The sequence below is a fragment of the Sitophilus oryzae genome, unplaced genomic scaffold (genome assembly GCF_002938485.1).
Source record: "Sitophilus oryzae breed Bouriz unplaced genomic scaffold, Soryzae_2.0 scaffold_1640_pilon_pilon, whole genome shotgun sequence".
NCBI lineage: Eukaryota > Metazoa > Arthropoda > Insecta > Coleoptera > Curculionidae > Sitophilus > Sitophilus oryzae.
The window spans coordinates 1,882,276-1,909,222 of record NW_022146326.1 but is presented as its reverse complement, the minus strand read 5'-3'; the positions used below and the strand labels follow the sequence as shown (position 1 = coordinate 1,909,222).

At 33.6% G+C, this 26,947-nt stretch overlaps 1 protein-coding gene and 1 long non-coding RNA gene across 4 annotated transcripts in view; one reads left to right on the top strand and one right to left on the bottom strand.

Moving 5' to 3' along the window:
* The window catches only part of LOC115880660 (anoctamin-10), a 79,421-nt gene that overhangs the window by 19,710 nt on the left and 32,764 nt on the right, over nt 1–26,947 (top strand). For all 3 annotated transcript variants that reach the window (XM_030897941.1, XM_030897942.1, XM_030897940.1), the window contains exon 5: nt 19,822–19,994. In XM_030897941.1, coding sequence (XP_030753801.1) covers nt 19,822–19,994 — 173 coding nt within the window. The remainder of the gene's footprint in view (nt 1–19,821; nt 19,995–26,947) is intronic.
* Nucleotides 21,432–25,295, bottom strand: LOC115880661. The gene is made up of 4 exons (XR_004049919.1): nt 24,647–25,295; nt 22,603–22,713; nt 22,409–22,548; nt 21,432–22,336 (listed from the first exon to the last, which is right to left on the bottom strand). It is a non-coding gene; the product is annotated as an uncharacterized LOC115880661 (long non-coding RNA).

Here is a 26,947-nt window from a genome sequence, read left to right as displayed (position 1 = left end):
TTCCCTTCGCAAGCTTTTCTGTAACTGAAAAGCCCAATACGTGATGGATGTTATCTCTCTTCCGCACTCAGGACATTCAAAAATCTCATTACTTTGTTGCCTCTTTACTTTTTGGTTGTCGCTGTTAACTGAGTTTACAATTCTTCTCCATTGCGTTCTATTGTGCGCTGCTTCCTCCCACTGATTCCGTGTGCTTTTACCCTTTAAGTTTTCATGGAAAATATCCTTGTATCTTTTTAGTTGTCCACCCGGTTTCCTCTTACCGTCTGCAAGCTCACCGTAAAGAAGATATTTCTGTAGACGGTTTTCTTGCATCCTGCATACGTGGCCAGCCCATCTTAAACGGGATTTAGTAATCATGACTTCAGCGCTCTCACAGCTTGCTTTTTCAAGGAGTGATACGTTTGAGACATGGTGGTACCATTTGATTCTTAACAGTTGTCTAAGGTGTCTCTGTTGCAACTTGTTTAATGCGCTTATGTGTCGGCGGTACGGCATCTGCACCCAGGTTTCGCTTCCATATAACATGGGGGGAATTATTGCTCGGTACACTGCAAGTTTCATTTTTGTGCTCAAGTCATAATTGTAGAATACCCTGCCTTTTAATTTCCAAGATGCTCTTGAGGCGCTGCTAATTCTGTGCTGAATTTCAGAGTCGATATTGGCCATTTCAACTGCCGAGGTAATTGAATTGCTCTACATATTCCAGTAGTTCTTTTCAGATGTTTCTAGCAGTGTTATGATTTTTCAGGGGAGTGCACACGATATTAGTTTGATCGATGTTCAGCTTAAGGCCCAAAGCCTCGTATGCCCAGATATACAGGGTCCGGCAATAGTGCGTCGGGCATTTGTAGCTCCTAGAATAAAAAACTTGAGAATTTTGTTTAAGTGCAAACCTAAAGTATGTACCAGGATGTATTTCAGGAAAATATTTTAACTTCTAAAGGGTGGCACAAAAAAGTGTGAGAGGATCTTGATGATTTTTTTTAAATGGAACACCCTGTATATTATTGCATTTTTGGCTTCCTTTCAGACAACTTTACATAACCCTAAGATATGAATAAATATATTTCGATAGTTTCAGAGATATTAAAAAATAAATCAAAAATATATATTTTTCAGCCCTTCTTTAAAAAAATATTAAAAATACAAGAACTGTTCTGAAATCAAAACTATATTAGGTACTTACTTTAGATAGTCTGTACTTACTTTGCTATAAATATGAAAATCGTAAGTTATACAGGATGTTCAAAATTCTACGCGAAACTTTCTAAAATATAAAATACTTTCTCTTCGTTTTTTTTAAATGGAACACCCTGTATATTATTTTTTCAATAGACAGAGAATTAAAAAATGAACATTTTTTGTATTAAGAGTATTTAAATTTTTTTAACGGTTTCGCAGATATTTGCGGGTTTGTCTTTCATATGGCATTTTCCACAGTAAATTTTTATCAAAGCCACCCAATCATTTTTCTCTCGTATTTTACCATTGAAAGCGCCACGTGAAATAATACTGCGCGTATCTGCGAAACCGCTAAAAATTTTGAAATACTCTAAATGCAAAAAATGTTCATTTTTTAACTCTCCATCTAATAAAAAAATAATATACAGGGTGTTCCATTTAAAATAACAAAGAAAAATTATTTTATATTTCAGAAAGTTTGGCGTAGAATATTGAACATCCTGTATTATTTACGATTACCATATTTATAGCAAAGTAAGAACAGACCATCTAAAGTAAATACCTAATATAGTTTTGATTTCAGAACAGTTCTTGTATTTTTAATATTTTTTTTAAGAAGGGCTGAAAAATATATATTTTTTATTTATTATTTAATATCTCTGAAACTATCGAAATATATTTATTCATATCTTAGGGTCATGTAAAGTGATCTGAAAGGAAGCCAAAAATGCAATAATATACAGGGTGTTCCATTTAAAAAAAATCATCCAGGTCCACTCACCTTTTTTTGAGCCACCCTATAGAAGTTAAAATATTTTCCTGAAATATATCCTGGTACATACTTTAGGTTTGCACTTAAACAAAATTCTCAAGTTTTTTATTCTAGGAGCTACAGATGCCCGACGCACTATTGCCGGACCCTGTATATCTACAGCATTTCTTTTTGCAACTAAAACGCAGTTATCAGCATATTGAAGTTCTGTGATGAATTTTATAATTTAATTAATTTTTTTGCCCTGCGTCTTTTTATGTTGAACAGATCTCCGTCATACCTGTATCTATTATGGAGCATAGAGTCTGGAGCACTTGTTTTATTCTTCTACCTATACTGTGTAATAAAAAAAATACTATACGATAAGAACTCTATATTCCACAGTCGATATTTTGGCATAATATTATTCCTAATCATACTTGGTTACATTATACGCTTTCCGCTCTGCATCAAGCGGTCTGTTAAACAAAATAGAAGAGGCCGAAAGGCGGACTGGAATTTGCGAAATAAAATGTTGGTTTGCATAGAATCCGGCATGGGAAATTGAATTTTAGAGGGTCGTCGCATGATCGGCAAAAATATATTGTAGGCATGTTTGTTTTTTAGTTGGAAAATACACTGGTTTCGTATATTTGGCGGCGGATTTAAAAACGCTGTTTGCATATTTCCAGCTCCATTTGCATAACTTTGGTTTTAAAATAATTGTATTTTTTTGGTGTGTCGGCTGATGTTTAGAGAGCATTTTAGAGATTTATGCCTGGATTTATGGATATTTTTTAAAAATACACAAATTTATGTTTTTTGATTTTTACATTGAATTCAGGTTATTGTATGTTATGCGCATGGCCATCGCTGTACAACGAAACATACGAGAGTCTCCACCAATCAGGTTGGTCGAGTACAGGATTGAATTGAAGCAGTTATTTTTAGAAAATATTTATCTTCTATAATAGACAGAACGAAAGAACTCAGTTAATTAAATATATGTACAGGGTGTCCCATTTTGGTTGAAATCTTACAGTATCTCCGTTATTAGTAAAGATAGGAGGATGCGGTTTGTCAAACCGATAATGCTGTCGACAAAATTTTCATAACTCCCTTCGTTTCTGAGCTACACTGTCGTTTTGCAAATTTCGCAATTTTGGACAGCCGCCATATCTTCGTTATTGTGAAAGGTATCGAGAAGGTTAAAACTGATTCTTGTAGATTTTTTTACGTAGAATACAGTGGCGTAGTCTGTTTTCTACGAAAAAAAAATTAATCAAATATACCTATATCTACAAAGTTGCGCGAAAGAGTTTTGATTGCATTGGTTTCAACTATGCGGAGGGGATTAATTATTTTTTGTTATATTATATTAAAAAAAGGTTAACCCCCTCCGCAAAGAAGTTACATAAAGACTATTTATATCCCCGAAGTTGCACGAAAGAGTTTTGATTGCACTGGTTACAACTTCTATGTGGAGGGGTTTAATCTTTTTTTGATATAATATATAGCGATGGGAACTATCGAATGAATTAGACTATCGAATGGTTACTGAATGAATGATTTCAACTATCGAATGGTTTTATTCGAATAAAATCATTCATTCATTTGTATACTAAAGCATATGTGACAACCTCGCCGTGCGACTAAATGGTTATCGGAGCCACGACTATCGAATGCTTTTGATAAATGAAATTTAGTATTCGTTTGATGTTTGTGTGCGTCAGTGCATTATTAGTTCTTCCAAATTTTTATAACTTCGCCTTATAAATACTGTGCTATTTTTGCGTTTATTAAAATATTTAAAATACTAAAATAGTAGTTTATTTTAATTGACGATTGTGTGCGTATGCAGGTGTCAAAATTTTTCCGAAAATTTGTGTGATTTTCCGTAGCCCGATCTTTCAATTATTTTATTTTATATGGTATATGGTCTATTTTTTAATGGGAAATTTTGAGAAGTAGCAATTTTTAAGAGAGATGAGATGAACTTGGAATTCATTTTAAAAATACATATTTGTATTTTAGATGTTTTAATAATATGAATTAGTTGAACTTAATAATCATATTTAAGTAATGTGGTTAAGTAAATGGTTATCGAACTCAAACTATGGGGTGAGAACATTAAATGGAAAGTTTTACACGTGCCAATTTAAAAAAAAAGTTCACGATGTATTTTGTTTATGCTAATTCTCTTACATGTAGTTTTTTGCGAAGAAATATTTCATTTATTTTTTAAAGTAAATGCCAGTAAAAGTAAATATTATTTTTAAATAGTAATATAAAGTAGGTACCTAATATAAATAATTTTGATTTCTAATTTTTTATTTATATTTTCCTTCCATTACACTGCATGATTAGAAAATTAATAAATGTTTATATTTCATGATTTTAAAGTTTGTTGTTAATATAACAAATTAATTCTGTAATAATTATTATTTAATAAACCAACGTTGCCAAAAAATTTAAAGACTATATTATTTTCAAATAGGATCTAATATAAATAATTTTGACATCTAATTTGTTGTTTATATTTTGCTAGTACGTAAAAAAATGTTTATATTAAATTATTTTAAATTTTGTTGTTAATAGGTATAACAAATTATTACTGTTATTATTATTTTTATTAAACCAGTCTGCTTAAAAACATTAAAAATCATTTTCCTACATCCAAAATAACAAGTGTTATTGCAGTGTAACAACAGAATATTAATAAAAAAAAATGCAAAATATATAGACATACTATCCCTAACTAACTAAAGCCAAACAATAATATACTTTGCTAATATCAACTAATACCAATATATGGCAACAGCGCCCTTCATAATGTATTTTCTGTGTAAATACTAGCACCTCAATAAAAAAAATAATATGTCCTTATCTTTATATGACTCCGCAAAAAATCAGATGCCGGCTTCTTTCAGCATTGCCACCGACCGCTGTCGGGTTTCTCGGAAAGAAACCTTCGTCGCCGGGCGACAACTAAAATCCAGTTAATATTTTATTATAATCGATCCTGACGAATAAATGAATTTCATATATGAATGAATTTTATAAATGAATGGTTTTTGCTGCCGAATTACTAGAATACAATATTTCAAGGCAGATGACGCATCTATTCGATAATTTTTACTAGCTATCGAATTATTCGAATGAATTGCAACTATCGAATGTTTCGATAGTATTCATTCGATAGTTCCCACTACTAATAATATAACAAAAAAAAAGATTAACCCCCTCCGCATAGAAGTTGTAACCAATGCAATTGAAACTCTTTGCCGAGGGTTGGTATAATATAACAAAAAAATTCACAGATTTTGCAACATGCGCAACCATCATAGGCGTATTGAAAATACCACACACAAGTCGGCGGTTGTCGACAATCACCTGCTTTTTTACATTTTATATTAACTTGTGGCGTTATTTGGGAGAGCTCAATAGAAATATAAAAGAACTAAACCTTGTTCGTTGGAAAGCAATTTGACATTCGTGACGTCAGCAATTCGGCAGTCTAACGTAAAGGTATCATTGATCGCTATTCACAAATATATTCCAGATACGTATAGTGAACAAGTTTAACGTTCGCAACGTTAAATAATTTTGATATTTGATTTTTATCGTGATGGTTTTGTGTAAAAGTGAAGAATTTAGTGAGGAAAATATTAATGATGGATATGAACGTGTGCGGATTCGTGATTTGTCACGATCACGGTCACGACACTACGACGGGCTCCTATACCCACGTAGGAGCCCAAAATATGCAAAAGGGGCAGTTTTGCTTAAGTTTAGATTAGGTCTATATTTTTTATTAATGCAAAACAAACTAAAACCTAATTCTAATCTAACCTAAACTCACTTCTTCTTTTGCATATTTCGGGGTATTACCTCGGTATTCCTAGGTTTAACCAATATTCGAACTTAGGTGTAAATTTAAATTTATGGATGGCCCATAAATTTATATTCGCCGTACAAAAAAAATACTTTTCACCAATTTTCACAATAAAAATTAAAAGTTATAAATCATAATACTTTTTTAAAGAAATGAGGGAATAAGGGTGAACGGGGTGCCGCGCCGGTAGACCAAGAAGATACTTGGAATGTAAATGTTAATTTATACTCGAATGGAGTTGTCTCACAGTATAGTCATATTTTGAACCCCTACCGTGCATAGTTACTGTAGATAAAAATAAATTAAAATATAGTTGGCTCCAACGATAATTTAGTTTGCAGCTTCTTTTCATCATGCCTAATAAAAAACCGTCACAACCACTACTCATAGCATGTACCTATGTATTTTTAAACATCATTATGAAATTAAAAATACATAGGTGCCCATAATATGAGTAGCGGTATTTTTTTTTCGTTTCATCATAACGGATTTTGTTGTGCTGAAAATAAGCAGCAAAATATATTATCGATTGCAACAACTATACCTAGTTTACATTTATGTATATAATGTTACATTTATGTACAATTAATATAGAACATTATAACTAAGCATATACTTTTAAAAATTTGCTACCAATATATTTTGATAGTTGAGTTTTTGAAATTATTTGTTAGCTTCTTAAACAAAACAGACCCATAATAATTCAAATCTTTATCATTCAAGACTTCCAAGAATTATGAAGTAATCTCACGTCAAATTTTTTTAAAATTATTACATGCCTTAAGTATTTGCAAAGTTAACAAAGATATTTCTTTGTTCAATTTAGATTGTGTGTGACAGAACGAAGAGTTAAAGTGCAACGTGAACGACCAGAAAAATATCAAGTAAAAAAAATTGTTAAGTTTTAATTACTAGTTACGCAGTCCTTCCCCCCATATTGGTTTCCCTCTTGCCTAAAATTTATATTGCCTTTCCTAACATTTAAAATATAAATGATTAAAACTCATACAAGTTTACCATAATTTAAACTTAAGATATAGTCCCTAATTATATTAAAATATAACACTTACCAAGTTAATAAATATTAACTATTTCTACTTATTTTTAATCATTTAATAATTCTGATAAAAACACGCTTGATTTTTTTATTTTAGAAATTATACTGGCTATAATAATTAATATGACTATATTAACAATACTTAAATTAAAATTTATTTGAAGGAATGCTACTGTATTACAATAATTGTAAAACACGTATGTAATAATAACTCGGAATAATATAATAATTATTTAAAACTGCTCATCGCGTTATCGATGTCGGCGCCTTGTCACTTTTATTTAGTCTTGTCAGTATTATTTTTTTTATTAGCCGTTTGGGTATAGTTTGATTTCAGATAATGCAGATTTTAATGTGTCATTTGTGTTTTTTTTATTGGATTTTTTTTGCATATTTGGTATATTCTATGAAGTGATTTTAAGTGCTCCTGGCCGATTTAGATACATTTAAAATGAATTAATTAGTGTATAGTATTTGTATTATGAGTTTGTTTATTTTTTATGAGATGTATTTTTTTCCATTAAAATACACATAGCTTACTAAATCACTAGCTAGCCATTTTTAAATACAGGGTGTTACTTAAATATCTGGCCAAACTTCAGGAGGTAATTCTTTGAGTGTTTTAAGGTAAAAAGTTCATATAAACATGTGTCCGGAAATGTATAATTTTAAAGATACAGGGGTCAAGGTGTTTTCCAATAGACCTTTTTTATTAATATCCCAAAGATCCGTTGGCCGATTTTGTTCAAATTTCGCCATGTTGTGAACTTTGATAAGTTAGCACTATTTAAATGATAATTATTATTTACAACAATATTCAAAGGATAAAATCTTATCCTAATAAATATTTGGCAACGTCTTGGATTCATGTGTTTTTACGCCTGTTGGAGGTGGAAACTATGCAAGCTTTTTCTTTGACCTAAGTTGTTAATTAAAAAAATAATAATCATAAAAAATATAGGTCCTAATAGCCTAAATTTTAGCAAAATGTATCAGCAGATCCGATGAGATCCGAGTTATTATGTTTTGGAACTTAATGATTTAATTAATTATTCCCTTTAATGCATTTACATATTCTACGCGCCAAGAAAAAAATATTGCATTAGTCTAGATTTATTATTTATGTGATTTCACGCTTTCACGTATAATTTGCCCCTTGTTTCTCATACGGAAAGAGTTAGATTAAAATTTCTCGAAGAAGTTTCTGAGGGCTTATGATCAAGAAAAATCACAGATCTTCCTGGGTCTGAGTAAGAACAATCTTCGGATTGTCACGGGGTTTTTAACAGGACACTGTCTCCTCAATGAACACCTCAGTAGATTGAAACTAAGAAGAAACGGCGAATGCAGATTCTGTGGGGAAGATGGGAAACACCAGTACACCTCATCACTGAGTGCGCCGAGACGACAACCATTCGTGCCATGAATTTTGGTACGACTGATATTGGAGATGGAGAACTACCCTCTATAAAACCGTCCCAGATACTGGCTTTTGTCAAAGCCCTGGGACTGTATGATGAGTTATGATTCAAGAAAGGGGGACACAATGGATCTGTAAGGTCGAAGTGATTAACCCCCCTCCCACTCATTCTAAATTCTAAATTCTAGATTAAAATAGCCAAACTGTACCTAACAACTCATATGCCTTGACGCATATTCTTTTTTATAATAATATGGGCTTTCTTTATCCGCCGGCCCAGACAAACATCCACATCCATAAAATAGTTGGCCCACGCACACACACACACACTGATAAATTAATAAGACGTCATTTCGGCCCTCAAACGTCCTTCGATGATCAACGCCGGCTAAACTATCGACTTACGTGTTGACAAGTTGATTAGGCAGGTTATATTGAACTCGTGTGGCATCGAGCATGTCGTTTTTTCAAAGATGGGTCCCATATAAACGCGGCCAGAAGTATTTTCAATACTAAAAAATAACCCCCTTCGCATAGAAGTTGTAACCAATGCAATCAAAACTCTTTCGTGCAGCTTCGTGGTTATAAATAGTTTGGTTTGGTTGCGTTTGATCTTGTTGGTAAAATAGCAGTTATGGGATGGAGCCATTCCTCTGGCGACCGCCTTTCGTAATCCCAGAATGAGCGAAAAAACGCGCTAAATTTAGGTTTAGCAACGTTGCTTTATATATCAGAAACACATAACCCAACATTTTCAGATTGTTTACAAATTTATTTTAGCAAATTTTCCTCTATTATGCATAGAATTGGTTAACAAAGTAACAGAAAATAGCAAAAACCTCATTGTTTATTGAATACCTAACAAAATATATGCCAGAAACCCTTAAAAATATGAGAAATTAAGAAAAAATCGATTTTGAAATCATATTTCGTTTTTCTGAAAAACGGTAAGAGACCGCCAGAAAAAAAGTTCAGATTCGTAATCTACGACCTCAAATTAGGGTGTATACCAGTTTTGTTGAAAATCGGACGAGTTCCAGTTTTTCCAATAATTACCGATATTACTTAGTGTGCATTTTTATATGGGACACCATGTATAATGGGATGAGGACGATTAAAGTATGAAAATTAAATACTCGACGAGTTTTGAGGATAACGGGAACGCACCGTTGTCGAGCGGTGGTCGGTGCGCCTAGCATTCCTATCTTCGGAATTAATATAACGTGATTTATAGAGTTGCGCTGAGCGGAAGATTATCAACGAATTTTATGGAGGCGATTACCCTTCGCGGCATTATTTCTAGACTGAATTTTATACCGCGTCGCGCCGGATCAGATTATGCATTTTAAAAATCCGTCAGATAAAGAATTATTTAAAAATACAATCCAGAAAGAATAGAAAAAATATTATTGTACAGGGTGGGTCAAATTCGACGCTTTTAAATAGAAACACCCTTTTCTATAGGAGATAGACGAAAACTAATATCGGTGTCTGAGCTCAATTTTTATCAAAAACATGATGGTGAAAACCGCACATCAATATCTGTTACCGTGTCGGAGTTACGGGGTGTTTTTCAAAAATGTGCATTTTTAACAAATCGCTGTAACTTTTTCGCTATGGACAATTTTGTATTTCTATGAAAACATTTCCAAAGCACCTTTTTACGTAGAATTTAATGGTTTAAGTATAATTTTTTTAAAATTAATAATTTAAGAGTTATCAACAGAAAAATTGATTTTTTATTTGGGACACCCTCTATATTTTTAATTAACTGAAAATAATTTAAAATTACCTTTTTAAAAATATAGCACACTTGATATTTTGTTATAATACATACATACATACATACATACATACAGCCGTTACTCGCTGACGAGTATTCGACACACATAAAGAAAATGGTCACGCAAGGCGTTTTCTTTCATGAGCTTTTCTGTGACTGAAAAGCCCGATACGTGATGTTATCTGCCTACCGCACTCCGGACATTCAAAAATCTCATTGCTTTGTTGCCTCTCTACTTTTTGGTTGCCGCTGTTAACTGAGTTTACAACCCTTCTCCATTGAGTTCTATTGTGAGCTGCTTTTTCCCACTCATTCTGCATGTTAATTCCCTTTAAATTTTCGTGGAAAATGTCCTTGTATCTTTTCAGTTGTCCACCCGGCCTCCTCTTACCGTCCACAAGCTCACCGTAAAGCAGAGATTTTGGTATGCGGTTTTCTTGCATTCTGCATACGTGACCAGCCCATCTTAAGCGGGATTTTGTGACCATGACTTCAATACTCTCGCAGTTAGATTTTTCAAGGACCGATACGTTTGAGACATGATGGAACCACCGGACTCTTAAGAGTTGTCTAAGGTGTCTCTGTTGCAACTTGTTCAATGCGTTCATGTGTCGGCGGTAAGGCACCCAGGTTTCGCTCCCATATATCATGGTGGGGATTATAATTGCTCGGTATACTGCAAGTTTTGTTTTTGTACTCGAGTCATGTTTGTTATAATCCCCTTCGAAATACAGAATTTTTCAAAGTTCGCCCCTTTTAACTAGTAGGCTTTGGACCCCTTATTGATGATATGCTCTTAATGGAACTCGAAAACATATTTTTCCAGCAAGACGACGCACCGCCTCTGAACGCTGAAGTTATCAGCCAATTTTTGCAGCCAATTTCAAGAATAATTGAATAGCTAACCAAGATCCCAGCCGTTGGCCGCCGAGGCCGCCTGACTTAGTGCCCATGGATCTAATCCTATGAATATATTTGCGGAAGAATAAAGGTTCCTTATTCTTCCGTATAATCTAGACAAGGATTAGAAATACTTAGCAGTTATGAAAGGCTATCTTTCACCCCCAATGAGTTAATGAATTCCGCGAGAAATGTTCAAAAACTGCCCCGTCTGTCCATAACAGAAGACGGTCGATATGTCGAACACCTGTAGGCAAAATCTCATGTCTTGGTTTGCTACTTATTTTTATTGTTATTAGATATAGTTTAAATGTGTTGATGCTGGTTAAATATATTTTAAATTGTTATAAAATTCTGCATCTCTCATAGCAAATATTATTTTCGTTTTAATTGATGCTCACAGCTAGATTTTTTTTTGCATTACAGCCGGTGCCGTTCAAAGCCTACTTATTTAAAGTGGGCGAATTTTTATATACTCTATATCTCGAAGAGGAATCGAGCAAAATATCAAGTGTGTTATATTTTTGGAAAAGTAATTTTATATTCTTTTAAATAAATTAAAAATATACAGGTTGTCCCATATAAAAAATCAAATTTTCTGTTGACAATTCTTAAATTATTAATTTTAAAAAAAATATACTTAAATCATTACATTTCACGTAAAAAGGTGCTTTGGAAATGTTTTCATAAAAATACAAAATTTTGAAATACAAAGTTTTTCAAAAATGCATATTTTTGAAAAACACCCTGTAACTCCGAAACGGTAACAGATATAGATATGCGGTTTTCACCATCATGTTTTTGACAAAAATTGAACTCCAGGCACCGATATTAGTTTTTGTCTCTCTCCTATAGAAAAGGGTGTTTCCATTTAAAAGCGTCGAATTTGACCCACCCTGTACAGCGTTGCAGTCTATTTGTTTTTTTTTATTTTAAAAATAAAGGCACGGTATTATGTAAAAATTTACTAGGTTTATAATCCAGAGAGGTACAATTCTCAGTTGTTCTATATTTGTAGAGGAATATTTTTAGTAAAAAAAAATATGTTTTGTAGGGTATGTCCTCCTTCTTGTTGGAAGTAAATAAAATTATTTAAATATCTTTAAATATTTTTTAAATTATTTCTAAGATTCTTTGCTTTCGTGATGGTTGCAGGTAGATAGATACCTTTTGAGACGTTAGGTATTTTCTATTTGAACAGGTGTAGTGACCTGTAATACTTGTAATAATTATCTATTTGTAGGTTTACTAATTACAGTAACAGGCAATGAAATAAACACTAAAATTTGAAAATCAGAAAATTTGCAATGAAATTGTGAACCCATAACAAACTAAAAAATTGTTTTCAAAATACACTCAGATATTAGGCAGTGTATCATTGACCGTTATCAATTGTGAACTCTTGATAACGGTCAGTGATAGTTCTGACCGAAACGTTGTGTAAGCAAAATAAATAAAGACAATGGAAGTCCGAAACTCTTTTAGTTTTAATACTGAAATCAAATCTCATTGTTTACCACATTCATGCTATAATATTGTTAATTCCTAAAATTAAAAAAATGGCGCTTATCATCACATCAGGCACATTTTATTTGCCATTTTTTTTATTAGGGTTCCGTACAAAAGGGTAAAAACGGGAACCCTGTTACTAAGACTTTGCTATCCGTCCGTCCGTCTGTCACAAAGGTCTATCTTATGAACCGTTATAGCTAGACAGTTGAAATTTTTACAGATAATGTATCTATGTTGCCGCTATAAGAACAAATACTAAAACCAGAATTACATAAATGTTTATAAATAAAAAAGTACTTTCACTAAACATTATCTTTTAAGTAAAAATTTTATATAGAATCTTTCAAGTTCTTGGTGGCCACGTGGTTAAAGGCGTTAGGACTTTACGCTGCTATGACGTTGGAGCCGTAGTAAGGCAGGTTCGAATCCTAGTCAAGGCGACTTTTTTTAATCGTTTTTTTTAATCTTTACATATTTTTACATATATATTTTTACTTTTTACATATTTATTAGTGATTAATACAATTTTTAGGAATGTGTTTCTTCATTTTTTTTAAATTACTTATACGCGCATTCAAAATTTTAGCTAAATCGGAAAAAAAGTTTATAATAATATAGTGTCTAATGTTGTATAGATAATGAATGGCACGGAACCCTTCGTGCCCGAGTCCGACTCAATCCTGACCAATTTTTTTATGAATAAGAGAGAATTTTGAAAAAGAAAACAACTCAAATCATTTATTTTGATAATATGTCTATAATTGCGGTCAGTTTTCTAACGAGAAACACACTGGGTATCATATTGTAATATATTATGAAGATATTTGTATTTTCGTAAATACATTGTCCCATTTTACTTAAAATATATATTTTTGTTTATTAATAAAAAAAAGAACCTTAAGGATGTTGCAAACCTTAGTTAATTTTTAATGAAACCAAGATTGCCACAAGTTTCCATGCGTTCAAAATGGTAGATATTGCACATGTTATAAATGCAGTACTTAGACTTAATCTTAAGTCTCTAATAACTTATCAAATATTTAAACATACTAAAATAAAACAAATAAACAGGTCAATAAAAAAGCAGGTCCGTATTTAAAAAAATTAAATTGGCCTATGATGTATCTCATAAATTATCAGTTAATTTGAAAATGTAATAATACTATCAGATAGCCCTGATAAAGTGTCTACGACATTGTGCAATTAGTTTTTTGAATTTTCTAAAAACTAACGACAGGAAAAAATAAAATTTATTTTCAAAAAAAAAATCGTTTTTTCGAAATAACTCAGCAATCCTTGAAATTTCTGAAAGTTTTTTGACAGCATGTTGACGAATTTTTCAAGGTGAAACTTTGCCCCAATTTAGTCATCTTCATATCTATTAGGGTTTTCGAGATACCAATGCTCATACCTCGAATCTGTAGCACCCTCTATACCCACAGAATGTTGATCCAAAATACTTTTTTGTGTGTTCTTTAAAAAGTGTATAAATAAAGTGTGAGAAGCTCTGGGAATTTTCACTTTACTTTTTCGATATAGTTTATGTAGTGTAAACACTGGCTGATGGATTTCATACTTCGATTAACTTTTTTTTATTGTATGTGCAAGCTCGAAAACGGCGGTCGGCGCGTACCCATTAAATATGGCGTTAGTAATTCGATAAGCCATTCAAAATTCCGAAATAATTGAATTTTCGACTCCGTCTCTCTCTCTCTCTGTACGAAATTCCCATAAACAAGGTCTTGCGTGTAAGCGGAGGTTGCGGACGCATTTTCGCCCTTAGAGTAACAAAAGGCATTAATTGGCTTGTTTGTAGTTATTTACCATGTACATGGTTATGTGTATTGTTTTGTGTACTTAACCAGATGGATGCGTGAACAAAGATTAGTAATAGCTGTAAAAAAGGTGATTTACTGAGCCGCAAGCGAAATTTCATCATATAAAGTTTAATTTTAAGGATATAATAATAAATCCAGTCAAATTAGTCAACTATCTATACTTAGTATACCAATGCTTCGAAGCAAAAGGTATCTACCCCAGCATCCTTCAGGCTGAAATATACGCTATCGAAAGATATGTAAGTTATGAAGTTGGTCAAAAAATAGAGAATCTAAACAAATTAGGCAAAGAAAATAAACTCTTCCTACTTTGGATGCCAGCTAATGAAAAAGCAAACGATCTAGCTCAAAAAAGAACGAACAATCTACCAACTGGACAAGAAGCGTTCTGCTTTGCAAGTGGAAACCAATTTATGGCAGAACTTAAGAACCTGGGGAACCTCGTCCGTAACCTGGAATAGGATTCCTGCAACGGTCTAAGACCTAGAAACTCAAAGAAATTTCCCAGGACTTACTACCGAGAAAAATCAAAGATGTTCTTAGATTAAATTAAGAACAATCTGGATTGTTACGGGGTTGTAAAAAATGGGGTAAAAAATGTCTCTTGGTAAAAACCGCACCAAGCAACCTTACTCAAGATATTTGGAATGGAAATAGTCAATACATGTCATTATTGACCAAAAATAAACAGATTGAGTAGATAGTTATTTGACTGAAATTATAAATTTGGTAACTTTTTATTTTTTTAATCATAAAATTTGCTTCGAAAAAATGATGATAAAACAGTTTCTGTTGAACTTTTAGCACATAAAACATAAAAAAAATTTGGTCTAATAACTATTTAGTCAACATGTCTTATTTATGTCAATGATGACAGGTATTGATAATTTCTATTCCAAATATCTCGAGAACTATTACTCGCAGCAATTCTTACCAAGAGACCTTTTTTTACGTAAAAAACGTTGCAATTGTATATTTTTTACTCAGTAGTTTTATACAGGTACGGACAAAAAGATATTACTCTTCAAACCAGTTAAAAAATATGTAGGTGGCGCCCTCTACTAGTAGGAGTCATATTGACATTAAAATCAAATTTCTCATGTCAAATAACTTCCAGACATCGATTTTGATCCAAATATTGACGTTACTTCAGAAATTATTTGGAAAAAATCGAAATAAAATTGAAATATCTACACCCTGTATCTCCGAAACTATGCATTATATTTTTATTTTTTATTATATTTATACGAACTTTTTTACTTCTTTTTTATCTGCAAAATATTCTGCCAAAGTTTCCGGAAGACAGTTCGGACCACCCTGTTTATTTACTTTACTGCCTTGCAGATTTTGACTTTCTTCTAAGTCCTTAGTTTCAATTTAGAGGTTTTTTTTATTACTAGCAGATAGTCTGTTTGTTTATTATTATTTAATAATTATGCTTTAAAAATGATTGGAACTATGCATTTCACTGGAACCTTAAAAAATATAAGAAATATTTATACAGGGTGAGTCAAGGCTGGTAGATCTCGATAAAAGAAACATATTTTCTCTTAATCATTTTTCAGATAAGTCCAAAATAACCGAGTTATTTAAGTTTGAAAAATAAAAAAAAAATATTTTTTTTGAAAAAATTTTGACAGCCACCGGATTTTTTCTGTATTTGCATCCCTTTTATTGCCGTAACCATGGAGTAAAGCCGTAACTACGGTAATATCAGAGATTAAGAAATTATACCGTGGGAAAATTTGCGGTGAACAGGCAGTTCTAAAAAGTTTTTGAAAAATATACAGGGAAATTTAAAACAAAATGCACGATTTTCAACATCTTCTATTTGCGAAAAAAGCCTCATAGACGTGTTTCTCGGGTCGAAATATACCACCCCTGAAAATATTTGCACTGATTTAAGACTCACCCTGTATAGAGATGTAGTGTTACAACCCAAATTCGTCAACAAAGTTGAAGAGGTAATATTTTGGCCAACTGTATAACAAGAAATTTAAATGAAAGAAAGGAACCTACGTTGTGTTAAATATTTTTTTATTATGATTACCTCGGATGCGCCTCGACAAAGCAATATTTTGGGAAATTTGAGGAGAATAGGTTATGTAAATAAAACGCTAAATTTGTAAATAGCCCTACTTATTTTATTAAATGAAATGAAAGGAGTGCCGTACTCTGCCTGGAATTCACATGTAAAAGAGCACGGCAGAGAAAACCATGATCACTATTCCAGAGAATCTAACTATGCTGTCCTGAACTTTCATAAAAGAGAAATAATACTATAGAAACTGTCCTCATACCTAGGTTTATAGTTTAATACATTCAAAACATGCCACATTTATATCGTTCAAAACTGAAGAGGTTTTTGTTAGTTTAACGGGTCCCCACCCGTAGGTACGAAGTCCCTTGTTGCGGAATCGACCCTAAATTGGAGGTTTGGCGCCAATATCTTATAATTTAATAAATTGTAAGTTATTCTATGAATTATTTTATTTATTGTTTTTGTTTGCCCTTTTGCGAGCTAAGATATTCGCCCATGCAAGGTCGAAAATTGTAAGTACACTCAACAAGGCTCTTATTCTCACAAACCACAAACATCGGCACGAAGGAACAGTAAACGATTTTATTTAGATTACTTTTAAACTGAAATTATTTACAGCATAAATAGATTCCATTTAATGTATACACATGTTATATATTGTCTTTGTCAGATCAAATGAATGAGGAATAACTTTAGAAAAGAATTACAACAAGAAAACAAAATAATATGATTTAGTTAACATTAGTTAAATAATGAGAAAACATTTGCTTTACCTTTAATAACATTCTTTTCACAAAACTTACGAACCAAAATAATATTAATGCGTCTTGAATGGTAGTCTAGAAGCTATTATCTAACAAACATCACCTCTGTTCGTCGCCTGATTTCCCTCTCCCTAGTTTGTGAATAATATTTTAAAAATCAATAATCTTGTTTATGTATACAGAGTGTCTTAAAAATGAATGTTTTGAATTTAAATAAATATGTCTATTTTTAAATAGGCGGTTCATCTCAGAGAGAAAACTTGTTTTTGCTTTGGGGTTCTTAGGGGACCTATGTTGAGTATTTACGTTGATATTAAAAGCATGGGGGTTTAAGGGTTAATGTATAATATATGTATGAATGGCACTTTTTTATTTTTTTATTGTTCTGAGCCTTGGCCTGTTCGCTTGCCGGCCAGACCGACCAACCGACCCGGTCGCCACGTCTGAAATTTTAGCATACGAGCAGATATGAATTAAGCAGATTAAATGCCTCGCGTTCCCCCTAATAATAATAAAAATGTTGCGGCTCTAATTTTATTTAATCGTGACTGCCCGTTTGTTTTTGTTTGTATTTAGAGCGCGATGTTTGGTTTTGTTGCTATCCGAGATTTAAAACAATTCACATATCTTTATAGTACAAATATTGTATATGTTGATGGACTCAAAGGAAGTCTTGCTGAGACAGTACCTAGTATTTTTGTGTCTTTTGTTATAACTTCTAAAGATGTCTCAAAGTTCAAAGTGGAGTTAAAATCATCTTTTTGCCGCCAAGGCTAATCTGGACGTGGCCTACTTTGTTTATTCGGAATCCGAACCGCGGTAGGTACTCGTCCATATCATTGTCAATGGGCTACAGACTTGGCGAGTGTTTAAATCGACTCTACGAGATATCCGATCTCATCCAGCTGGAAATTGGCCTGAATGAGCAGTGTGTCCCAATATATTTTAAATTCTTGCCAATGAACAATAGCACGACAAAGTTTTTAACATCGCTTAACTTTGGTTATCTATCGGGCCATTGCTATAAAGATGTCTATATGGTCTATATTATCATCATTTCCAATTTATTCAACCATTTCCAATTATGGTGTAGCCTTCCTCACATACTCTTTTTGTAGTTGAGCTCATTGTTGTATATTGTTGGCTACGCGGGCCCAAGTTATACCTGCTAATTTCCTCCTATCATGGTCCCGTCTCAGGTTCGGTCTTCTTCTAGGTCTCTTAATTCCTCGTGGGTACCATGCTGTAATTTTTGTGGTTCATCTGTCGTCCGTTCTTCTTGCCCGGTGTCCTGCCTATTGCTATTTGAGGGACTGGACTCTGTGGATGACATATATTAATTACCTGGGTCTTTTGTCGTATTCATTCTATTCTTTGTCACTCATTCTACAGGGTGGTCCCAACTGTATTCCGGAAACTTTGGCAGCATATTCTGCAGATAAAAATAAGTAAAAAAGTTCGTATAAATGTATGTCCTAAAAGACTTAGTTTCGGAAATACAGGGTGTAGAAGTTTCATTTTTATTTCGATTTTTTCCAAATAATTTCTGAAGTAACGTCAATATTTGGATGAAAATTGGTATCTGGGAGTTTTGTGCCACGAGAAATTTGATTTTGATGTCAAAATGACTCCTATTTGTAGGGGGCGCCACCTACATGCGTTTTAACTGTTTTGAAGAATAATAACTTTTCTCGTCCGTACCTGTATAAAACTACTGACTAAAAAAATATACATTTCCATGACTTTTTAGGTAAAAAATGTCTCTTTGTAAAAATCGCTACGAGCAACTGTTCTCAAGATCTTTAGAATGGAAATAGTCAATACATGTCATTATTGACAAAAAATAAGCATATACGTTGAGGATGGTTATTTTACTGAAATAATAAATTTTTATTTTTTTAATTAATCATAAATTTTTCTGGGAAAAAATGATGATTAAACAGTTTCTGTTTAACTTTTGGCACAAAAGATTTCAAATTTATGATTTCGGTCTAAAATTACTATTGAGTCAACATGTTTAATTTATGACAATGATGACAGGTATTAATAATTTCAACTCCAAATATCTCGAGAACCATTACTCGTAGCGATTTTTACCAAGGGATCTTTTGTATGTTGAAAAAGTTGTAAATGTATATTTTTTTTACTCAGTTGTTTTATACAAGTATGGACGAAAAGTTATTACTCTTCATACCAGTTAAAACATATGTAGGTGGCGCCCTCTACAAGTACGAGTCATATTGACATGAAAATCAAATTTCTCATGTCAAAAAACTTTCAGACACCAATTTTCATACAGGTCATCCAAATATTGACGTTACTTCATAAATTATTTGGAAAAAATCGAAATAAAAATTAAACCTTTACACCCTGTATCTCCGAAACTCAGCATTTTAGGACATACATTTATACAAACTTTTTTACTTAATTTAACCTGTAGAATATGCTGCCGAAGTTTCCGGAATACAGTTCGGACCACCCTGTATATTATTATTATATCCTTAATCATATTTGGATAGTTTACGAATATGAGGCCAAAAGAAAATATAATTAAAATTGATTTAGTAGTTAAGAAAATAATAAAATGGATTTATTATAACATAGAACCGTGAAATTATGCCCTAATTTTGACGAGAAGTTCTGACTGAGATTAATCTGTTTTATTTTTGTTTCAGAGGACATTAGGAATTATTTTGGAGAAACTATTGCTCTTTACTTCGCTTTTTTGGAATACTACACTTTATCGCTGGTTGTGCCAGTTATTTTAGGACTGTTAGGATACGTCTTCACAGAAACCGTGCCATTTTTCTGTGCCTTTAATGTCGTTTGGGTGACATTATTTTTAGAAGTGAGTATTATAGAGAGAGTAGTAAGTAAGTATAGAATATATAGTTTATAAAGAAAATGAGATTTGGTATGTTAGTATATGACATAAATTAGGATTGATTGACGTATTCAATTGTTTTCGGTCACTTTCTGTTTCACCGGAAATGACAAACTTTTGATTTTTAAACGACACCCTTGGTATTTTTTTACTTTAATCGATAGAGAATGACATTCTGAATAGAATGACTCACTTTCCGCAAATCGTATTTTAAAATTCAATCTAGAGTGTAATGGCTATGTTAAAAACACTAATTCTTAATCAAGGAGTCTTAAAAATAGATTTGATCGTCTAATGTTTTTAATGTCTTGTCCTGGCCAGTTAGAAAATTCTCAAATCGTATTTTAATCATATCTCAATTTGTTCAAATGGAACGAGGGTGGCTCATTAGCATATTTGGAAAAAGAATTTTTTACAAATAATTTGATACCACACACTTGGTATTTCGAGTCAAATTGTCGTTAGGAACCGCATGTTACAATTTAAAGTAAACCATATACAAAAATGTCAAAAGTTGACGTATGATATGTCATTCTATTCAGAGTGTCATTTTCTATAATAAAGTAAAAAAATAGAGAGGATGCTATATAAAAATCAAAAGTTGTAGTAATTTCCGGTGAAACAGGAAGTGACCGAAAACAATTGAATACGTCAATCCATCCTAATTTATGTCATATACTAACATACCAAATATCGTTTTTTTAACTTAAAAAATAAAAAAGTTATAGGGGTGAGCAACTTTTGAGACGCAGCCGGTATACAGAGAGAAAATTTGAGTTAATTTTATATGCAGAATTATTTATATAAATACACTTATTTTCAAGTCGGTGTCAAAATATTATTATAAAATAATTATACTTTTAAGTCTATGTTAATATCAGTTGAATTAAAAGCCCTATGTAGTTCAAATTATATATAATTTTCAAATACAAATTTCAAATTATATACACCTGTAAATAATATCATAAATATGTATGAATGTCTAGGCCAATCTTTAGTAGCTTCTAGTGAAGTAAAATATCTATAACTTTTTAGTATTAGTAGATACTAAACATATAAACATAATAACATGTAGACTAGAATAAGAAAATATTAAAAATAATAATTGATCTAAAAGTACGACACAAATAAGTAAACAACATTTATCGGTTCTCTTTTCACAGGCTGCATAACAAAATTTACTAGTACCATTTTTTTTCCTAAAATACATTCTAGTAAATACACAGTTCTCAAATAATCCTTAAATTCTTTATTATGCAGGGTGTTCCTTAATTGTGTACTAATATTATTTAAGAGAGTAATTCTCTAAGTGACATTCTAAGGAAAAAATTTCATATGTATATATGTCCATACAATAATAACATAACTAATAATAATAATGTCAGGCCCGACAGAGGAAAGTAACCGGGATAGGGTTCTTTACTGTGTCCGCTACGGTACCCAGGGCAAGCCGTACAGCCTGTGCCATACCCCGACGGGAGCGGGCTCCACTAATACAGACTATCTTCCCATACACCTATCCCCATACAGACACATAACACAAAACTTGACCCTAGACGGTCACAACTACTCCTTTGGCGGGCTAACCACCCTTCAAGGGAAGATAAAATAATCGGTTCTACAAACTAGAAAACAAGCCTCGGATGCGACAGGTGGAGGATCGGCGCCTGTTCGCCAGACTGAACCGACCTTAGCGGAGGTAGGCGAAGCAAGTGGCGCCCCAACGCGAAATCGTACCACAAGGTCACGCGACGGAAACGGACAAAGCACCGATAATGGAGGGTTAGAAAACTTGGGTCGTACTCAAAATGACCCCGTTCCTAACCCGCAGCCCCGCACGAGACGTGTGCGCTGGACCAGGAATGATAACCTAGATTTGATACGCGCATACTACAGGGCAACTAATGGCGAACAGAACAAGACAGGATATAGAATACGGCTTTATGAACAGTGGATCAGTCTTAGACCCGATTTCCCTAGAGAATCGCAACAACTTGCAGACCAATTACGCTCAGTATTACGTAGAAAAGTCATATCAAACGCAGAACTGGATCATCTAAAGCAAGCAGTACTAGCAGAAACACAAGACCCGGAACAGGAACAGAATGACAACCTAAATGAAATTTCAGAGACCACCCACAACACACCTCAATCCCGTGAACACGCGTCTTCAATTCGCAGACAATCACGGCACTCGGTCATACCACACCCTGAAGAAAATATAGTAACCGAAGAAATTGGACGGATATTTGAAGAGTACCGTATGAAATATAGTGGTGTTGACTTCTTAAGTCGTCCAAGGCTTCCTAAAATTAAATATAATAATCAAACAAAGTCAACTGTCGCCATCATGAATAGAGCATTAAGCCAATACTTACCGCAAAGTTTATCTCTTCAGGACACATGTGATTTAATCTACTGCGCCGCTGCTGCTGTCTGTCATGTTACCGGATTGAGGATAGGAGAGATGGCGCAATCATCAAATCATAAACCTCAAATACCACCTTGGAAGAGGAGACTGGAAAATAAAATAAAAGATATTAGGGTAACTATTGGAGTACTACATACATACCTAACAAATGATAACCCGTCGAACAGAACCAAACGAATAGTAAATGATATCATCCGACAAAATAACTTGGAAGCTGGTTCCGTTCGTATCCTAAGGGAATTTATGGACAACCTGAAACAAAAAATAGCTGCATTAGGGTGTCGTTTGCGACGATACAATGAGAGTGAAAAACGGCGCAAACAAAATAAACAATTTATTACCAACCAGAAGTTGTTTCTTAGAGCACTGAGCACCCAAAAAGAAGAACCTGATAGGGCGCTTGTTAAAGCTGATGAAATGTATAACTTCTGGAATAACATCTGGGGAAATGAGCAAGAACATCAAGATGCTTACTGGATTAAAGAAGAAATACACCGCACGCAAGATTTACCGAAAATGAGGGAAATCCAGATAACAGAGAACGATATTAAACAGGCCGTTAGCTCACTAGGAAACTGGAAAGCACCCGGAATTGATAAAATCCAGGCATACTGGTGGAAGCACCTCACACATGTCCATGCAGTCTTGGCAATACAATTGACCCAAGCAATAAAAAATCCCGCTGAAACAATACCTGCTTTTTTCACCATGGGCATCACGCATATGATACCTAAAAATAAATTTATTGATGATCCTAAAAACTTCAGGCCAATAACTTGCCTACCAGTCATATATAAAATTTTCACGTCTGTATTCGAAAAATCAATATCAAAACACCTAACAAATCACCATATACTGGCAAGAGAACAAAACGGCAGCCGAAAAGGGTCTAGAGGAAGTACAGAGTGGCTTATAATTGATAATGTAATCGGAAAGCAAGCATATAAAAACCAAAGAAACATATCTATCGCTTGGATCGATTACAAGAAAGCGTTCGACTCTGTACCACATTCATGGCTACTTAAAATTCTGGAGATCTACAAGATAGATACCTCAATAGTCAGAACTCTTCAATATTTAATGCAGCAATGGCAAACATCTCTTCTCGTTACTTCCTCAAGGGACAGCTATCAAACCAAACCATTAAAAGTCCGAAGAGGGATATTCCAGGGGGATAGCTTGAGCCCACTAATGTTTTGCATGGCCATAAACCCACTAAGTTTTATGCTTAAGTCTAGCAAATATGGCTATGCTGTGAAGAACAATCCCCAAGTAAAGATTTCCCATTTGCTTTACATGGATGATTTAAAATGTTACGCGAGCAACCCAGAACAACTTAAAGGGCAAATGGAACTTGTAGCATCCTTTAGCCAAGCTGTTCGTATGGAATTTGGTATGGAAAAATGTGCATTCTTGCACTGTAAAAAAGGGAAAATCCAAGAATCTAACGAGATTATTTTAACTAACGAAATAACATTCTCACCGTTACATCTGGGTGAAACCTACAAATATCTTGGTATCCATCAAGCTCTAAAAATTGATGATGGAGTAATAAAGAAGACTGCGGAGGATGCATTTATGAAGAGGGTTTGTAAAGTCTTGGGAACAGAGCTTCATGCGAAGAATAAAATAGCTGCGATCAATGTGTGGGCAGCACCTGTAATTCTTAATACATTCGGAGTTCTAAAATGGTCACAAACCGACCTGGAGTCTCTCGATAGGAAAGTCAGAACATCAATGACAAGGCACCGAATGCACCACCCTCATGCTTCAACCATTAGACTCTACATGCCAAGGGACAAAGGTGGAAGAGGAATTATTAGTCTCATTGCTATGCATGAAAAGCATATCAGAAGTCTGCAGCATTGCTTTGACCAATCAAATGACCCTCTCCTTTCAGCTATTAAGACCGCCGACAGGAATTTCACACCTTTAAACTTAGCAGGTCAAAGATTACCTGCAGGTACTAGGGGTGCTGAGGAACTAATCGAAGAATGGAAAGGGAAAGCCTTGCACGAAAGATATCCATCCAACTTATATAACCCAGACGTTGACCGAAATCTGTCATTACGTTTTCTCAGAGATGGAGAGCTCAGAGCTGAGACCGAAGGATTTATTATAGCTATACAAGACCAGCAAATACCAACTAAAAATTTCCTAAAAATAATAGCCAAAAAGGACTTACCTAATGACAGATGCCGACTATGCAATGCCTTTCCGGAAACAATTCAACACATCTGCTCTGGATGTACCTATCTTGCACCGCGGCATTATCTGGACAGGCACAACCGGGTGGCTGGTATTCTACACCAAGAAATCTGCAAAAAAGAAAATCTTTTAAATGAAATTACACCGTACTACCGATACTTACCTGAAAAAATAGTAGAAAACGAAAACGTAAAAGTATACTGGGATACTGACATCATCACAGATCGTACTGTGCAGCATAATAGACCTGATATAGTAGTCTTCTATAAAAAACAGAAACATGCTTACCTGCTGGATATCAGAATACCACTAGACGAAAATATTAAAAATGCAAGAAAAGAGAAAATCACAAAATATGAAGCACTGGCACAAGAACTAAAAGCGATATACGATTTGAGCAAGACTTTTATATTACCAATAATACTTACCTGTAACGGCCTAGTAGACGTAAACCTTGTTCAAAGCCTTAAAAAACTCCAACTTCACAACCCGGAAAGAATCATCTCTACCATGCAGAAGTCCACAATTCTTTCTACCTGTTCTATCGTTCGCACTGTGTTGAACCGCGATTAGGTCGTTGATAAGAATTATCCCGACTTAGTCGCTAAAACCGGCTTTAAGCTGTGAAAAAAAAAAAAATAAATAAACCTCGTTAACTTTTGAGATACAGGATGATAATTTTTTTTATTTTTTTTATAAGAACTCTGAGGTTATTATAATTATGTTTATGTAATTTCATACTCGTCTTCTATGAGAAAAAGGTTTTTTTTATATTTACCACTCTATATCTCAAAAGTTAAGACGTTTAGAACACACATTCATATGAACTTATTTTTTCTTAGAATAGGTCCAGGAATCACCCTTAAATACTAGCATGTTATTAAGGAACACCCCTGAGTGTGCTTAACGCACTGTTGCAGAAACCTGTATAAATATTTTAAATATTATAAAATTATTCATTAGTCTGAAATAAAAATAGATACCCAAGTAAAAAAATATTTTATGTAATGAGCAAAAATAAAAACTAAATCAAATTCTCTACACTAGATGTAGCTTAAAAACATTTGATTAATACTTTTCTATATACACTAAAACAAAGGAATCTAAACCTAGATATTAAATGCAAAATCCCTTTCGCTATTTTTACATTTTACAGTTTTCCGTTTACCCTCTTAGGGATGATTTAATTCACCAACGCCGCTTGCTATAACTGGCTACACTCCAAAATAACACGTTTATATTCCGAATAATTTTCTTCGGGCTTATCTTTGGCGAGCGAGAAAAAACCTCGAAATGAAATGAAACAAAAAGAACAACAAATTTGCGTCATTCCAGCACTCGACAATAACTGTCTTTTTTAACCCCAATAAAAAAAGCGGTAATCCTTTTGAAGTTCTTTTAGAAACATTTGGACACTCCAATCAGCGCTAACGGTTATAAAAGAAATTGTTATTCGGTTAGCGGGGAGGAATGTCGTTGGAAAATTCAACCTGACCTAGAAATTAAATTGATAATCTTGGACGTGTCTAGGGAACTAAAGAGACGCAAAACCCCAAAAATTTGACGTTACATAATAACGAATTTTCTTTATGAAAATAAAAACCATAATACCTATATTTGCAAGAAATAATAATGGAGATAAGACACGAAATTATGTATAGAAAAATTTGAATCCAGAAATACGATATTTGAAAAAAATGTCCACTAATCGTATGCAGGATGTTTCAAAACAAATTTAAAATACTTTAAGGGGTGATTTCTTGTTAAAAATAAAGGGTAGTTTGTTATATAATCATTGGATGCATCAGCAGGTATAGCCTTAGCAACAAATTTAACATAACCATACTAGGATGGGAAGATTGCGATAGAAGGTGTACCCATTCAAGCTGATGCAATCTGGTATACCAACGACTTAAGAACATTGGAGGGTGTAGGAGCTCGAATAGTAGGGCCGGCAAGGAATATATTTCTACGTAGGCCTATCTAAGCCCACGGCCACACAGAAAGCGTTTGCGTTTTTTGCGTGTCAAGCGTTTTTTGCGATTTTACCGTTTGAAGCGTTTTTTTCGATTAGTGAACACGCAAAAGACGCGGCAGGTCTGCAGTTTCTATCAAGATGTTAATTAGTAACGTCGCAAGCTCGTGGATTCTCGGTCCGTTTAACAATCAATCCTGTGAGAAAGAGATAAGTTTCGTTAAGTTAGGCGAGATCGGCGCGGTTAGCGTTGAAGAGACGAAGATAAAAGATGCTGGGATTGAATTGTGGACGGGCCGGGGC